The 19,119-nt window shown below is 27.6% G+C and overlaps 1 protein-coding gene across 6 annotated transcripts in view; it reads left to right on the top strand.

The window, feature by feature from the left end:
* Positions 1–128: 128 nt before the first annotated feature.
* The window catches only part of LOC107452807 (malonyl-CoA decarboxylase, mitochondrial), a 22,303-nt gene continuing 3,312 nt past the window's right edge, over positions 129–19,119 (top strand). For 2 of the 6 annotated variants that reach the window (XM_043044790.2, XM_071185539.1), the window contains exons 1-10: positions 129–268; positions 2,257–2,394; positions 3,224–3,364; positions 3,908–4,048; positions 6,119–6,274; positions 8,097–8,261; positions 9,109–9,232; positions 13,247–13,399; positions 14,952–15,182; positions 18,534–18,639. In XM_043044790.2, coding sequence (XP_042900724.1) covers positions 2,308–2,394; positions 3,224–3,364; positions 3,908–4,048; positions 6,119–6,274; positions 8,097–8,261; positions 9,109–9,232; positions 13,247–13,399; positions 14,952–15,182; positions 18,534–18,639 — 1,304 coding nt within the window. In that variant the 5' untranslated portion in view covers positions 129–268; positions 2,257–2,307. Of the gene's footprint in view, positions 269–339; positions 591–2,256; positions 2,395–3,223; positions 3,365–3,907; positions 4,049–6,118; positions 6,275–8,096; positions 8,262–9,108; positions 9,233–13,246; positions 13,400–14,951; positions 15,183–18,533; positions 18,640–19,119 lie in introns of those variants that run through there. The other 4 variants (XM_043044788.2, XM_043044789.2, XM_043044787.2 and 1 more) reach the window with 3 other exon arrangements.

The raw sequence follows: 19,119 nt of genomic DNA, 5'->3' as shown, positions 1-19,119 counted from the left end.
TTTATATTTATTATCATAATATCGCCACGAAACATTTATTAAACAAGGGCTTTGTTTTTCAATCAATTGATCTCAACTCAACAACCAAAACAAAAACATTAAGTGAGAGTGCAGGGGGGGTGGGAGAGGAACTGGAGAACAGTAGTGAAAATGTTACGAGGAAAACCAGTTTTTAGCAGACTAATTAGCGGATGTATCTGTAATAGAAAGGAAATATGAAGTTCTAGAAAAGACAAACGGAATTTTCGACACATAAACTTCAAGTCAGGTAAACCCAAGACAAAATTTATAATTTGTAATTTTCATAGCTTTTATTCGCTATAAACTGTAACCGCTGGTGTCACTTTAAAATGTAAATAAACAAATGCATATGTAGAAATGCGATAATAATCAGACCACTTAATTAATTAATTAAATAGAAATGAGGAAACTCATTGTTTGCACAATAACTTAAGGGAAAGATGTGACAATACACTGCATTTTTACCACACCATTTTATTGATTAAATATTTTGTTTTCTATTATATATTTAAAAAAAATTCAGATGCATTTTCCTTAAAATTCCTCAAAAATCATGTTAAGTTTTGTAGGTATTATTATGATGTTAATAAAAATGATTTTTGACTTTATCCATTATTACTAAATTGTTATTGATTTTTTTTCTATGAATATTTGTTGCATAATACTTTCAAAATTAATAAATATTTTGAGTATATATTGAGAATAATACTTTTTAAAAACATAATCTGTACATATGTCCAGTAATAATTAGGTATAAACAGTGGTGTAATTAGAGAATTCTTTTCAGGTTGACCCCGGCACTTAGACAATCCCAAATACAATGATGTTTTTCTTTTACCTTAAGTCAACTTTTCGAATCCCATAAATTTTATAGAGATTATGGTATCGAATCATACGTAATGAACATTCGTTGATTCTGAAATATCGATGCATTTTAAGTAATGAGATAGATATTTCAAAAACTGTAACAAAATGAAAACTCTTACAATATACCGTAAGGCTACAAATTAAAAAAATTCCAGAACATCATCTGAACGGAATTTAAAATCGTTAGTGGTGATGTCATACAGATCCCACTCTGCAATAGATTCTATTTCATCCTCGTCTACTGAGTCCTACAAAAAGTTCTCATCATCCTGAATTCACTTTTTTAAAATTTTGAAATAACATTTGTCAAATCTACATTTTGCCAAATTTTTTAATTTCATGTTTGGTTCATTTTAGCAGGTGACTTATACACCTGACATATCAGAAGTTTGATGTCTTATTATTAAAAACTTAATACACCAGGATACTATTTTTAAACTGAAATTGATGAAATCAAATATTTCCAGGATGGTTAATTGAAATTCCTACCTAGACAAAAACGTTTCCAAAATTTATATTCTAATGATTTTTTTAGTTATAAAAACTAATAATTTGATGGCAAATAAATATTATTTTGTCCCACAGCCACTGAAAAAAGGGAAGGATAACATAGTAATATAATCTTCCCTTATACTTTAAAGAGCTTTTGAGATTGTTGATTAGAAAAGATATATTACTTCTGATAAAGTAGGCATGATATATATCAGTTGATTTTTTTTGTTTAAAAAAAATCAGTGATTATAGCTTTCTGTTAGTTCTAGGTATAATAATTTACTGTTCAATAAATATTTTCAATTCACATATTTAGTTTTATGTTTATTTAAATATGAGCACTTTTAAAACTAAGGAAAAATGTAATCGATGTATATAAAAAAATACTTGCTCTGCCCTGAGTAATTTTGAATAACTGATTTTTTCTAAAATTTATTCCTAAATTAATTTATTCTTCTTTTGATATTTAACTGAAATTTTGTATTTGTTTTTACAAATCCATAAGAGTGTTAAGCTTGAATAAAAAGTATGATTTTAACTATTCAGAATCATAAGCTTGTAATAATTACAAAAATATTTTTACCATTTTAGTTATAAATATTTAATACTTTAGTTATAATATTGTTCTTGATTAATAATGGACACTCAGCACTTTTATTATTAAATATAAAAAATTTAAGACTTAGACTTTTTAAAATAATCCAATTTTTTAAAAATATTTATTTCATTTTTTATCATGAATTTTGTCAATCCTGACTCAGGAACAATATGAGAAATTGAAAGATTATGTTTTTCAATTACTTCTTTAGTTTTTTGCTACTTTATCATGTTTCAAAGTTCAGTTGACCAGAATTCTTTTTTTATGCATATTTTTAGATAAGGTTTAGAATTGTAATATCTCCATTAGTAAAACACAATTTAAGAAGAATGACACCTCAAGTTCAACAAATAACTACTGAAGTAATAAAAAATCCCTTGGCTTGCATAGTGCAGCCAAATGATTTCCCTCTACAGGTATGTGTACCTTACATATTACAAGTATATATTGTATGTAATATAAATTTATTTTATTGGTGTGTCGTAATTATATATTACTTTATGAAATACATTGAAAATATTTGTTTTCTAAGAACTATACTGTTTGGCTAAATTAGGTTATTGCAAAACCTTATATAGGGCAATAGACCAAAATATCCAATTATTCCATTTATTTTATTAATAAAATATTTTTAGACTAAGATTTTAAAAATATTTTATTAGCTAATTCATTTAAAATAGAAATTTTATTACATTTCCAAGAATTTACTCCAAAACAATTTTAAAAAATAACTTTCATTATTTTAGTCATTGTTCTTAATAAAACTCAAATAAATGTTTGGAAAATGTTTCATGTACCTTATTAAATTCATTAATTGTATAGGTTCACTGTGAGAACACAAAAATCCATAAGGTGGAATTTTAAGCAGTAATTTCGATAATATAATAAAAAATTTGTTAGGCATAGCATAAAAATATTAGAAACTTTTAGTTGAATTATTTCTTTTGCTTTTAAAAATTTTGCTCAAATAATATTCCGTCCAATTTCTTGATTTGTAAAAAATTTATATTTAAAATTAATTATTAGGTGTATTTTATTAAATTTTTGTAAGTATTTTTATAACTGATTATTAGATTTTAAGAATTGTTTTAAAGATAATTTAATTTGAAATACACTTAAAATTAAGCATACCTTTACACTGTACATGCATGTAAAATTATATGTAGCTTTTGAGCACCAGTGAAGTTTAAACTTCACTGGTTCAAAATGTAACATATTTACACAGATCTATCTTTGATCTTTTAGTCAAAAACTTATGAATTTTGCCAAGAGTATATGAGTCTACCTTCTCAGCAAAGAATAGAAATGTTAAAAGAACTTGCTGTTAAATATGAATTTGATAGAGATGCTACCAGAAAAGCTGCTGAGTCTTATTTAACTTCTCATGTAAGTTTTATGTTTTCTTTGTTAATAAATGACAATCACCATCTATAAATGTGTTGTAAGTGACAATTATAAAAAGGCTTGTTTTTTTAGGTGGTTATTTATTATAACCAAATTACAATAGACTGTTTTAGTATGATATAATCACTATTCAAAAGTTATCTTAATAAATATTGTTTCCATTTTTTTTTCATTATTTTCCCTTATGTAACTGAAATTGTTATGTATGTTTAAAATCTATAAAAAAAAAAAAAGGAATACTAAATAATAGCACCAAACTTTTATGCTAAGCTGTTCTCAATGTACATTATATTTTGGAGTTTCTGGAAGAAATATTGAGAAATTAAATATTGAGATTTAATTTCTCAATATTGAGAAACGTTGCTGTTTAGACATAACTATTGAGTTATTTAATGACTTAATTTAAATATTGAGAAATTAAATTTAAATTTCCTTAGTTTATGCTAAAAACTTATTGAACATTTAAAAATCACAAAATTTTAATGTTTGTTATTCAAAACCTAATGTTGTCATTATTTCTTTCAGGATAAAGGAACAGCTTCGCAACTCAAAGCTGCTGACAGACTCAAGTCTACTTTGTCTCCTAATTATGCTTATGCGTTCAATCGTATACGCAAAATAGATGGTGGTGTTAAATTTTTGGTTGATTTAAGAGAAGATCTTCTCGTATGTCAAATATCTTAATAATCTTTTTAAATTTTAATCGAAATTAACTAAAAATCTGAAGTTTATTTCTTCTTCATTTGATTTTGCTTTAACTTTAAAGTTTCTCAAACTTACTGTAGGTAATGTTTTTTTATGACATATTTATTTTATCAATGTTTGCTTTATTCTAATCTCATAGCTTTATTAGCAAAACTCATTGTTCCTTTATAAGTCTATATGACTCATCATAACCAGTGTTTGGAAAATGTTTTTATATTATGCACGTATTTTTAGAAATTTATTTAAAATAATATAAGATGCAGAATGCTATTTAAAGTGTGCAACTATTTCTTATTTTGCAGAAATACTTTGCATTTTAGTTTTATTTTCTGCCGAGCTGCTAGAAATCTAATGGGCGATCTTCGTCACTTTCTGCCCCTGATTTCCGTGAATCAGTTGATTTAAATTTGTTATTATTCATTTTTGTTATGATAAACTGATTCTTGGATTTTAAAAAAAAAAATTTATTGTTTTAAGAGGCATAATAAATTGTTTAATTATAGTCGTGATATTTAATGTATTTAAGCAAAATTATAAATTTAGTATTTATTTTGTCCTTTAACTTAGCAAGGAATTTTTGGGAAATATTTTGACTATTTATTATTATCGTACGTTGTAATGAAGTTAAATTTTAAATAAAAGTCCTGAGCTATGATATATATGTTTATTTTTTATTTTATTTTTACTCTTCATTACCTGAAATTGTTTCTGAGTAAATATTTTAAATTTTAATTAGAATATTATTGTAATGTCTTTGTAGTAAAAACTTTGGTAATTACTAATGCCCTTTTAGTGGCAGCCGTATAATCTTTTTAAGTTTACAAATAATTCAATGCTAGTGCTTGCTGGCCAGTGTTGTAGTGCAAAAAATGTTTTACTGAAAAGCAAATTATAGCACTATTTCGTGGGAGGATGGAATCTAAAATTATTAAAGATAATTTTTGATTCCATCCCCCACAGCATCAATTATTTAATCATCTGAAATTATTGATTTTTTTCTACATTTTCTTTGCTTTTATTTATTATACTTTCAATAATTTTACTCTCCTGTTTAGATTAGTTTCAACTGAAAAACTATTCTAAACATTTTTATTTGCATATTTATTTTTCTTTCTTAAATATCAATTTACAAATTTTTATTGACCCCTTCCTTCTTGCTCCCGTAAAAATGATGGGCCGAGTTTTCGCCCGCTATTTCTCGATCCAGTGATATTGACGGGCTGGAGTGTTCAGTAGTAACGTGCCAATAAGAATAAAACTAATTCATTTCTTTTGCCTGGGAAACATTTTATTTCTCATTTTACCCCGATTACAGTACCAGGATATTTTTAAGGTAATTGTGGATAGTTAGTTTCTTTTAAACTAGTTGCAACACTAATCAAATAGGTAATACAAATACAAAAGCCAAAAGAATAGGCACTTTTATGACTGTTTTCTTGAAAATTAGCTGATCGTTATGGGGTTAATCAATCTAATCCTGTTGCTGGCTACAGATATGATTGCTACTCCAATTGTTTCTTTTATTATTTTAGCAAAACTGATTTATTCAGAAAAATTTATTATTTTAGACCAATTTTAGCAAATTGCTATTGCCACATCTTTTTTTTTTTTTTTTTTTACAATGTTGGGGTCTGCTATTAAAAAGCTTTTTTTTATGATTGTTTCAAACAAGTTCCTGTTTCACTCCAAAGAAAGCTTGAGAAGTTTTGATAACTTGAGAAGTTATCAAAACTTCTCAAATTTGCATCATAACTAAATTATTTATGAATTGCTAATTTATTTGTATTTAGAAACTTCCTTTCTAATTATAATTCCAAGCAGGGTAAAATTCTTACCCCACACCTAAAAGCTTTCAATTCTTGAGTTTATGAAGCTTAAAAAATGGTAATGGCATTTGTTTACATTATGTGCACTAATTTTAGTTTTTGAATATTTCGATTTTTCTTGTAAAGTTTTCATATCATTTATTTTGATCTTGATTAATTTTTTGTTATTATTAAGTTTCTTTTTTATTTACTCATTTGTTTTTAGAAATTCTTACCTTCTCTGGATTACAATGATGATGCCACACACCATTTAAAAGGTCTCAATAATTATTTGAAAGAAATTTTATCATTTTCTTTTAATATTGGATTCCTAAATGTGGAAAGGATCACATGGGATTCTTCCTGTAATATGCTCGAAAAGGTATGTGGCATACTTATAAATAAATAATTTAGTTTAGATTGTTGTCAAAATTAATTGTGCAAGTTATTAGTTTCAAATAATGTTATGATAAATAATGCTGATAATGAAATTATTTTAAATACTTTATTAATAACATTTACACTTGCAAGGGAAGTGTGTATCTAAAAAATTCCTATTTAAAAAAAAGTTCAACTTAGATTTAAAAGCATGTTTTGAAAAACCTTTGATGAGGCATAAATTACTAGATCTGCCCCTAGGGTGAAATGTGCCCCGTTGAAGTGTCAGTTCATTTACTTATAAACTAACAGAATATTTACAAGGAATGTGCATTTGTGGTGTTAGGCTTATGCTGTCCACCTTCTACCAGAGAGGTCTGGGGTTCAAGACCGAGCTGGGTGAACTGAACTTTCTTTTCTTTGTTTTTTATTAAAAGGTTGATAATTATTTAATATGTTTTATTCAATTTATAAACTGTTATTTTTAATTTAAACTAATTTTTTTTTAATTTACATTTTTAGAAGCAAAAAAATTAACAGATGCTTAGTTATTTTTAACTGAAAAATAGGGAATATTTTTTTAAAAAATTACAAAATTTTAAATTAAATTTTGAATTGTGATTTTTTTTAAAATAATCCAAACATTTAAATAAAAAAAATTTAATATCTATTAATTTTTTTGTTTTTGCAAATTTTAATTTTATAAAGATTAGTTTAAATTAAGAAATAATAATTCATAAATTGAATAAAACATATTAAATAGTTATCAAACTTTTTAGAAAAGAATATTAAAGATGAAATTCAATTGTCCCAGCTGGGATTTGAACCATGGATCTCTCTGGTAGGCAGACAACCTAACCATAAATACACATCAACTTGAAAGTTTTTGTTAATCTATTAGTAAGTTAGCTGAAACTTTACTAGGCCATATTTTACCCCAGAATCAGATCTGTCTGCTAATTTGTATCCTATCTAAGGTTTTTCAAACATGCTTTTTCATTTAAACTTTGTTTTAATAGGAATTTCCACGATGTGTACTTCCCTTGGTAGAGAATGTTTAAATAAAGGGATATTTATATATATGATATTTTTGCTTTGTTCCTAACTTATAAATTATAAAATTTATAACAGTCTTAAACCTATTGTTCTAAAGAAACGTATATGTGTATCATAAATCTAATGATAACAGTGAGAGATCCTCCGGTTAATTATTCATTTTAAATAACTCAGGTTAAGAAATGTGTTGAATAAGTACATTGTAGATATGTATACAGTTTTCTTCTGTTTGATAGAGGAGTAATACTGAGGTAAATCTCCATTTGAAGATTCAGCATAGCTAAACTGCAAAATATACATGAATCTCAGTTCTTCAAAAGAAAGACAAATGTATGTGACCTGATATTTTAAACTAATTTTAACTCTTTTTGGTATGCTCGATTTAAATAACCAAAATGTTTTTAGATATTCTAATGTTTTGAATTTCATTGTAGGCTTGCTGAATTTTCTAAAAAAGTTGCTGCATTTCAAAGAGCTATAGCAAATGTCTAAAAGTAGGACATAGTGATTTTAAATAACAAAACTTTTTTTTTAAGCCAATTCAACAAGTAATAGCCTAAAGCTGTTTAAAAATTTCAAGTAACAGACACTCCTATAGTGGTATTGGGAAAATAGCATATGCTATGCTGAGAATCTTAAAATAGAACTGATAAGGAAAAACTATTTACTTATTGCTAGATAAAGTCAAAAACCATATAAAAATAACAGGTGCATAATTATGTGTTGTTTTGTATCATTTGAATAAATCTATTGAACTGTTATTATTGTAGATCTCACTTTATGAAGCTGTTCATCCTATTAGAAATTGGACTGACATTAAACAGCGTGTTGGTCCTTATAGAAGATGTTATATTTTTACTCATAACAGCATGCCAAAAGAACCCATTGTTGTTTTGCATACAGCTCTGACTAATGAAATCTCATCATGCGTTAAAGTACGTATTAATCTTTATGTCTTTTTTATGTCTAAGAATATTATTTTTGAAAATGGCTTTACATTTCCTCTTATGTAAAACATAGCATTTTTATGTTAAATAAAGACTGCAATAACTGTAAAAAGAAGCGTTATTCCAAAGTTTGGAGGCTGGACTTTGCTTCAAAATATTCAATAATATGTTTTAAATTCAAATTTATTAAGTTTATTGAATCATAATTTCTTTTAATGTTTATTGATGAATAGCATATCTTTGTAAAGTCTGGTTGCATATTCTAGATCTGTGCTCCCCTACTTTTTTATCTCTGCGGATTGATCAATGTTTGATAAATTAAAGGCTTGATTGCTTGCCTACTTCATAAAGCACAATTATGGTCATTTATTCTAGATTAATTTGATTTTTTTAAAAAAAACTTTTTTCTAACACAAGATTATAAATCTCTTTAGTTATACTCTATCTATAAAGTAATAGGTAGAAGTGCAACTGTCATCAGTGCTAAGACATTATTTTTGAGTCTCAGCACTAATACATTTTTAATTTTAGTGCTTTGCTCCCCCATCTTTTTATTTATGCTTTATACTTTATGTGCTGTCATTAATAATAATTTTTTGTAAATTTTCTTTTTAACTTTAAATTTTTGACTTATACAAATTAACCTTTCTATTAAGCATTCAGCACTTTTTTTAAATTATATTTATGACATTACATTTAAAAAATTATAACCACTTTTATCTTTGACAGTAGTTTATAGTTTAGTTCTTCAATAAAATATTATTCATCGCAATAAAGCAATTTACTTCCTCATGGTACAAAAAGTTTAAATCTTATGTTCATAATATTATTTCAGCCATTTGTGCGACAAGACAGGAAACATTTGAATGATAAAGTTATTTCTCAATCAAAATGTGAAAAAGAAGATCCAAATAATATACAAGCTGCTATTTTTTATTCCATTACATCTACTCAAAAAGGTATATTTTCCTATCTTAACTAAAGAAGGCTATACTTTTTGCTATATATCAATGCAGAGGTCCCCAACCTTTTTGTACCTAAGAGCAAATACCAGAATATCGGTCGAATGGCGGGCACCATTTATTTTTTCAAGATAAACTTATAGTTGATAGACATAGTAATTATACATGCTACATATAGGGGAGAGTCGGGTAGCCCCGCCCAGTTAAGGAGTATTGCTTATATTTCTGTCTAATATTGAGTAATAATCAATATTTTTGTATGTTTCTATTGTTTTATCATCTAATTAAATAATACAAAAAGAATAAACCAAAAAAAGAATAGTTTAACTTTAAAAAATAGAAATTGAAAAATTTGACTACTGTATTCAACAAATTTTCAAAACTATTATTTACCATGTTACCAGCTGCATAAATACTTGAAACTTTGAAAATAATCTTTTTTTAATATAACAATTAATGTCCGATGGCCCATTGACTTGAAAAAATATTCTATCCATATGAAATTGACAGTAGGCGGGGGTACCCGACACTCCCCTAATGAACAAAAAGTTTAATTTTAAAAATTTATTTACCATATGAATATAAATAGTATTAATATCCTTGTGTAAAATAAGTTATTGCTAAATTGCTTTCAAAACATACGAAGCATAAAAATTATTTATAAAATATATGAAATGCAGTTAATGTGATATTAATTGCATTTCACTGGCCAGCGCTTCATAATTGGGAGAATATGATGAAATTCCTGCTCGCAGGCAATCGTCAAGGTGTTCATCTGTAAGTCGGGATCTATATTTTGATTTTATGATATTCATTATCGAAAACAATGATTCAAACAAGTATGTGGAACCTAAAAACGACTTTACTTTATATGCTGCTGTGACAATCGAAACCCCCTGCCAACGCCATCTATGAACACTAAAGAGACTCAAATAGAGCAGTTCTAAGTTAGTTTAACTCCATCTCTCGAACCGAAAGCATGTAGGGTCCGAATTCACCCCCACTTAAGTTTTGTTTTCTCCCTGATTGTATTAATGCTTCATTTTGTGTTGTTTTGTGACTTGTAACTTACAATTTTATGTCCTTTGTCCCATTAAAATTCCTTAATCACACCGTTGATTAGAATTCTTTGAGTAGCATGGCACCATACTGCTTCTTTTAAGAATGGAATTTATTTCAGTCAACTATATTACAGAATTTCTCATCTGATATAATAGTTCTGAGGATAATGTCATCCTGAAGATCCAAAACTTCTTTCTTCCCTTCTTCTCGCCTTACTTGAAGAAATTCTGAAATGTATGTTGCTATTACGGTACGTTTATTTGGTTGGTAAAAGGATTTACAAAAAAGGTGATCAAAGGCTCGATTATATTAAATTGTTGATAGCGCTTTTTAAATTGATCTTGAAGCGTTGATAAGCCAATTTCACTGTCACCTATCATTTTTTTATGTTTGGAAAATGCACAAGAGACTTCATTTTCAAATGTGATGTACACAAAAATAACTTATCTCTGAACGAGCCCCTGTCATTCTTGCTATATGTTTGTCCTTTCCCTGCAGCTCCAAGTTTAAATTATTTAGTTTTTCCATTATGTCGGTTAGGAGAGATAAATCTGCGAGGCAAAGAGGATCTCTTAACTCTAAAAATATTTTATTTGAAATATAATTTCTTATTTCTTCAATTAAATGTAGAAATCTATCAAGTACTTTGCCTTTAGTTAGCCAGCATACTTCAGTATGTATTTGCATAGCATTTTAAGGGAAAATAAGAATTATTTTATTGTAGGGCACAAGCAGCGGGCGCACCAAGATCGATCGAGGGGCGCCATGGTGCCCGCGGGCATAGGGTTGGGGACCCCTGTATCAATGTAATGAAGCACAAATAAAGTCATAAAAACAGACATATGTTCTTTCATTTTCATTGTATAAAACTAGAACATTTTTAAATGTTGAAGCATGTAACATGTTCTGTTACATCCATACAAGCATGTAATTTGTCTTTCAAGCATGTCCTTTTTTCCTTCCCTCATTCTGTGTTTCAATATTAACTATATGCCTTGATCATAGAACTGAATTTATAGTATGTCTATTTTTGAGGGTTTATTATTTGTGCTTCATTCCTGTGGTCTAGCTTTATTTTTGTTCATTTGACTAGTCAAAGATTTTTATATTATCTAATATCTAAAGCTTATTTATGCATTAAATAGTTAAGATTTAATAAACTTTTGACAGTTTGTAATAAGTAATTAAATTATTTTAATACTTTTTAATAATATTATCAAATTTAATAAAATTTTGCTATGGCTATATTTGAAGTTATAGAGAAATTTATAGCAGTTTTGCTGTAGAAGTGAGTGTTAATTGAAACAATTTTCTGTCTTTTTTTTCACTCACACAACTTAAATGTAAGGATTTGAAATCATTATTTTTTATTTTCTTTTATATTGAATATATGAAAATAATAAAAAATGTAAGTTAAAATTATTCTAAAAAGCTTAAAGCTGCAAATGTGCCTCTACTACCTACTATACCAGTGTTCCCAACAATTTTTACTTCATATACCATTTCCAAATAAAGAAAGCTTTAATGTACCACTTGAGTTTAAATTATTTATGAAGGTGTAAAATTAATTGCGTATTTTTAACATCTACAAATTTTTTTTAAATGCACATACTTTTATAAATCAATAAACGTTTGACTGTTGAAACATACTATCAAAAATTTATGGAAAAAATCAATAATCAAGATACAAAGGATGGCAAAGGAAATGCGATAATATAAAATTCGAAGGAAAAAAAACATCAAAGAAAATATTCTTATAATTTAAACAACTATTTTACGATTCAATGATTTCGATTTTAGGATTATTTCCTACTTTAATTTTTGATATATAATCAGTGAAAAATTGTATTTTCACTACTCAGAATATTTCTTTTTAATTTTAAAACAAAATGTTGCAAGATCTATGTAAATTTTGAAGAAAACTATGAAATTTTGCTTAGAGATGATATTTACTCCTTTTACCACCGAAAAAAAATGATTAAAAAGCCATTGTTTGAAAGTTTTAAACTCGAAGTAAATGTTTAAATTTAACAAATTTCGCTATATTTAAACTTTTATTTCTAATATGATGGCCAATTTTGCTACACTTTTCCTCTTAAAGACATTTTACTAAAATCAATGAAAAATTCATAATTTTTACTTGTTTTTGTGAGATTAAAACAATGCAATGGTGGTATAAATTTTTGAAATGCGAGAAAAATTAGATTTTAAATGCTTTTATACCAAACTATAGCTTGTGCCATTTTCATAATTATCATTAAGAATACTGTCAGAAAGCGTGCTTTTCACATTGTTCTATTCTACGTTTTCACAATTCATTCTACAATCTATTTTGGTGCACAGTCCGTCCATAGCGTATGTAAGTGCCAATCATATTACATGTTTGATGAAATACTTGCGAGTATGTCTACTGAGCTGGATTCCGTGAATTGCAATTCTGTTGCATTTTGCAAGATATTCTCAATTTAAGGCCCTCTAATATTGAACTGAAAAATCTCTTAGGATCATTTTATAATGGCCAATATAATCAAGAAAAGAGTTCTTTGTCAGAAACGTTATTTTATCTTGATCATGTAAGACCTTTGAAAATTATTTTGCATTTTATAAATGTATATAAGCCTTAAAAATATTTTTTGAGTGCTTAAAAAGTACTTAAAAGGTGCTTATTTTTGTTGAAAGATTTGGCTAAGCACCCTGTTAGAAATAGCTCATAAAAACTCACAGCAGATATAATAATAGCTAAAATATTACAGCAGTTATAAATACATGCTGAAACGTGTTCTTTCATGTAATGACAAAACCTTAAATAAAGCAGACTAGCGTACAAGTTTTTAAAACAGTAACAATAGTTTGAGTCAATAGGTACAGTATTTTTCCTATGATTATTTGTGTATTTCTCATTTCAAGCTAATTTTGTATAATAAAAAAAAAAACAATTTTTCATTGCAGGCTTACATGGTATTGAGTTAGGAAACCAGTTAATTAAGAAAGCTGTTCAAGAGGTTTTGTCTGAGTTCCCACACGTTAGTAAATTTTCATCTTTATCTCCCATTCCTGGTTTCCGAGACTGGTTGCTGTTGGAGATACGTAAATTGAAAAATGGTTAGCTAATTTTTTTTAAATACTCACTGTTATTTCTCTTACATAAATACTTAAAAATTATTTGTGTTAATTTAATGTTATTTATTTCAGTAATTACATTTATAAGCATATGTTACCAGGACAATAGGGCAGCTATTTATTTTACAATATTTTAATTTTTAAAAAAATGGAGTATTAAAATTTATATTGATTGAGTGTTAACTAAAAATACCAGTTATTTCTTCATCTCAATAAAATTATTATCTTTGTCTATGTTTAGAGTTGATACCGATTTAAAATATACTTCCTCATAAAAATTTACATTTTAGAATGGAAAATATAATGATAAAATTTTTTAAAAAAAATAATAATTTTTTTTTTTGAAATAAAAGCTAGGAAATTGAAATTTTAAATTAAACAGAATTTCTTGCGCAATTAACGTTTTGAAATATATTTTGACACAAAACACGTATTACATGAAACATTTTGACACATGACAAAATTGGTAAAACTTATTTTGAGTATTAGTTCTTACTCATTGGTAAATTAATTATAAAGTTTCTTTCTCAGCATTGTCATTCAGATATTGTCCAAATAAGTTATAATTTATTACGGTATACTTATGAATACTACTTCAATAATTTTTATTCATTTATTAATACTTTCTGTTTCTATTCTTAACTTTAAAACTTCAAAAGAAATGCAATGTTATTATTTTTTTAAATATTATTTTTAAAAAAATATTTCAGTCTATTTATTTATTGTTCAACTTATTTCTATCTTTTATGTTAATTTAAATTAAATATTTGTAAATGTTGTTACCTATTCTTGTCTAACTCTCCTCTTGACTTGTAAAAAGTTTCTTACTTTTAAAAGTACTTTTCTTTCGGAGAAGAAAGAGAATTTTTAAATGGCAAATTTAAACACCATTAAAAATACTTTATGTTGTCTAAACGTTGGTGGCTAACCAAGCCGCAATACTTAATTCATAAAGTTGTGACTTCGATTTAAACGCATTGCATATCATTGAAATAAAATGTGTTATTCCAGGTTTGTTTGAGGACACGACTCGAGTTGAACCCAATAAAAGCAATGAATGTACAGTGTGCCAAATAAAAACGGACCATCTTGAATAACTTTTGATCTAATGATCAGATTTTCACATTCTAGGGCTCAATGGTTTGAGAGAGTGACCTCAAATATGCTAATTAATAAGTGCAAATAATATTTTAAATTATGAAATCAGACACAAAAGCGTGCTTTCTCTGAATAAACTTACCTTTCTTTTCATCGAATTCGGATTTTTAACCCCCAAAAATATAGGGGGTAGCCGCAATCTGTAAAACATGGTCCCAACGGATTAAACATTTTGTTTTTTATGTAAGTTGAGTGGTTACTACATCTTTGTATGCAATGTTCAGAAAATTTGTGCTATTTGCTCACATAATAGGTGGGGAAAAAAATTTTATTGTTTATTTCCAACTATTCTTTTATAACTCTGTTACTAATAATTGTCCAAAGCTTCATATTAAGCATAAGGAATTCTATCTCTTAAAAGTTTTTTTTATTCCAGGAACTTCTATAATTACAAGCTTCTTCTCCGAACAAGACATTCAAAATGTAAGAAGCATAATTTCTAATGTTACATCTTCTGAAGTGTGGAATGCCCTGAATGTAGCTATAGCATCGAACAAATGGATAGTTAATGAACAGTTGCGAGAAGCACTTCAACTTCCACTGATGAAAACCTGTGCTCATTACCTTTACAAAGAAAAGAGAAGAAATAATGCCTTAAACAGTGTTGGTAAGTTAAAAACCCAGTGGCATGTAGAGTGGGGTACTTCAGCTCTAGGCATCTAGCCAGACAGGGCATTCAATAGACCAGTAGTTCCCAAAAGGTGTTTTATGAAACCCTAGAGCTTTTGAGAATTCAGATTTTTTTTCTCATCAATTATGATGTTTGAAACCTGTAATTTTATTTATATCCAATGAATAATTTATTTAACTTGAAGTATTTTGATAATTTTTTTTTTTTTATTCTTNACTTCAGCTCTAGGCATCTAGCCAGACAGGGCATTCAATAGACCAGTAGTTCCCAAAAGGTGTTTTATGAAACCCTAGAGCTTTTGAGAATTCAGATTTTTTTTCTCACCAATTATGATGTTTGAAACTTGTAATTTTATTTATATCCAATGAATAATTTATTTAACTTGAAGTATTTTGATAAATTTTTTTTTTTTTATCTTTGAAATTTCAAATAAACATTTAAAAATGGATTCAAATTTTTAAAATCTCTATGCCCTTTTTGTTTTGTTTTACTATTTCAGTTGTGTGAACATTTTTGCTACATTTTTGTTTACAATTTTAAGAAATATTATACTTTCATTATTATTGCTTGCTTGTCAATGCAAAAAAATAGAAAATATAAAAAATAATCCAATGATATATTGAGTAAAATATGAAAAGGATATGCATTTATTAAAAATTTTATTAGTATTTTGCATCACGCTTTTCAACTCAAAATAAAAATATAAATGTTCTTTTGATTAACGTTTCTTAACGTTTGTAACAATTTTTTTTAGAAAACCAATTCAGCTTATTCTATTCATTTTTGTCTTACACATACAGCAGAATCAAATTCAGAACTAGAATGAAAGGCACTCCAGAACTGCGAATTTGAATACCTTAACATGAAATCTAATTTTAAATTGTTTAAACAATAAAAAAAACTTCAATTTTTGCATTAATTATTTTCAAAATACTTAGTAATCTTTCTTTAGTTCATATATTTATTCATAGGTGTCAATGAACTTTATTTATAGTGTTGGATTTCTGTAGAAAGAAGCTGGATCATTTAGTATAAAAATTAGGAACCACTGAATAGTAGAACTCTTAAAACTTTAAATTTATTACTATTTTCGTTATGAAGTAAATTTATTAACAGGTAAATATTTGGTTCGAGCAAAATATTTCATAAATAAAACTGCATGATTTAGATTTAATAATAAAGTTTTAGATCATTACAATTTAAATACTCCTTCCATTTGGGAAAAAAAGTTTTAGAGTAATATACACTTACCTTACATAAATAGAATTTAAAATATGGGCTTAGATTTCTCTTTTCAATTATGTTTTTTTTTTAAAACTAAATTTGGTTCCCATAACGATTTTACTTTTCTTTCCAGGAGTATCTAAAATAAACCTCTAATCAAGAGCCGCGATGGCTCAGGGGATAAAGCGTTCACCTTCCAATGAGGTGAACCGGGTTCGAATCCCAGTTGATACGAATTTTGCATCCGACTTGCACCAACCACAGTGCTGATGTGAAATATCCTCAGTGGTAGCCGGATCATGGGTTAGAGTCCCCTTGCTGTCAGGCTAACCGTGGGAGGTTCACGTGGTATTCCTCTCCATGTAACGCAAATGCGGGTTAGTTCCTTAAAAAAGTCCTCCACGAAGGCAAATTTCTCCCAATACTTGATCCAGGAGTTTCCTTGTTTTCTGGATTGGGTTCAAAATTACAAAGCTGCATAGTTGAACATTAGCAGTCGTAAACCCGAAAGTTTGGTTGGCTGTTCAACGACGGTTATACAACAAAAAAAACTAATCGAGGAGTTTGCTCGAGGCATCCAAATATCTTTGTATGCAATGTATATTATAATGTTGTTCATAATTTTATTATTTTTCTTGTCATTAATACCTGCTAGTTCTTTTATTAGGAAAGATTTTATAAAGTAATAGTAAAATAATAAATAGTATAGCATGAAGAAGAATTTTTTGAAAATTAACATACTATGCCAGCATTTAAAATCCTAACTACCTGATTAATAGGCTATGTATATATATATATATATATATATATTCTAAAATGCAGGAATCAATTATACAGATTACCTTGATAATGAACAGATTTACTAGGGTAATTCGCTTAAGTGCCAAAATATTGTTTCAGTTCTTGAAATACCTAGGTAGTCTGCCAACTGCTTTGGTAATCTACACATTTTTTAGTAGGCCATCGTTAAAGTGAAAATAAAATCTTTGGTGTAACAACAACAACATCTTTGTACATTTAAATTAACATAAAGTTATTTATTTATTTTTTTTGTTATCTAAAAGCTCACGTTATTACAATCAAACGATTAAAGCCATGTTAGCTCAGTGGATAGAGTGTTCGTCTTCCAATGGAACCGGGTTGCAATCCCAGTGATGGCTATTCTATACGAATTCTGCACCCGACTCGCACCGACCACAATGCTGATGCCAAATATGCTCAGTGGTAGACAGATCATGGGGTAGAGTACCCTTGCCATCAGGCTAACCATGGGAGGTTCACGTGGTTTTCTTTTCCATATCGTGCAAATGCGAGTTAGTTCCATCAGAAAGTCCTCCACAAAGGCAAATTTCTCCCAATAATTAATCCAGGAGTTCCTTGTATTCTGGATTGGGTTCAAAATTACAAGGCAACAGAGTTGAACATTGGAAGTCTTAAACCGAAAATTGAGTCGGTCCATCAAAAAGCCCTCCACAAAGGCTAATTTCTCCCAAAACCTGAGCAGGGAGTCCCCATGTCTATTGGATAGGGTTCAAAATTACAAGAGTACGGAGGTGAATATTTGAGTGTAAACCCAAAATTAGATCGGCTGTTCAACGATAGTTATAAAATAAAATAAAATGATTAACACATTAATCGATAAAATAAATCATCAATCACTTCAAAACTATAATATAAAGAATCAAACAGTTAAAAATGTTTTTACAATTAAGGAAATGAACATATTATCCTTCATTTATTTTTCGGTATCTAAAGAATCAAGTCAATACAATTAAATAATCAGCAAATTAGTTGACGAAATTGCAGAAAACTCTCAATTCACACTTTAGTGGATCACCCTAGTTAATCTACAGATCAGCTAGGAAATTTGTTAGGTATCAGCTTCAACATGTATGTTTGAATTATTAATTTTTCCTGGTGGATAAAACAATTTTTTTTAAAACTTTAACTGTACAAGGTGGCAGTTATGTATTGTTAATATTTATCACCAATAAATTTTTATAAGTATTTTTGCCATGTAATTAAAATCTACTTTGAGCATCTGAAACTTATTTTGTTTTGTAATAAAATATTCTTATAATTTGATTGTTTCTGTTATTTTAGCTCATTTTCATTTAAGAAATGGAGCTGTTCTTTGGCGTCTAAACTGGGAAGCAGACCTCTCACCACGTGGTTTAGACAACTCATGTGGAATGATGGTGAATTACAGGTATCTGATATTTTTAAATATGATATATATATATATATATAATTTATTGTAATAATGATTTATTGTAAATATGATATTTGACTGCGGAACATAAATTTATGCTTCCGAATGTGTAAAGTTTATTCCACTCTTGGAGTCTTTAGTTCATACTTAATGTTAAAAAAGTGATTATTAATTTATGCTACCAAATGTATTGTTTATTTATACCTCGTCCCGCCGTATTCAGGGCACATGAGAGTAGAACAAACATTCTACAGACAAAACATACATAAAACATAAGTAAAACACATAAAATTACAACAAGAATAAATGGCTTATACAGAGAATAGAAAATGAAGCTGAAAACAACGTCGAAATTTTTAAGGTAAGAATAAAAAATTATAAAAGTAGAAAGCATTCAAACACTTAAGAAAAACAAAAGGGAAATTTAGAAAAGAAAAGAAAAATTCTAGACTATAATGGAGAATTATTATTATTATT

The sequence above is a fragment of the Parasteatoda tepidariorum genome, chromosome 9, assembly GCF_043381705.1.
Source record: "Parasteatoda tepidariorum isolate YZ-2023 chromosome 9, CAS_Ptep_4.0, whole genome shotgun sequence".
NCBI classification, from domain to species: Eukaryota; Metazoa; Arthropoda; class Arachnida; order Araneae; family Theridiidae; genus Parasteatoda; species Parasteatoda tepidariorum.
Note: the sequence above shows the minus strand (reverse complement) of the source record. Positions and strands in the feature narration are given on the sequence as shown.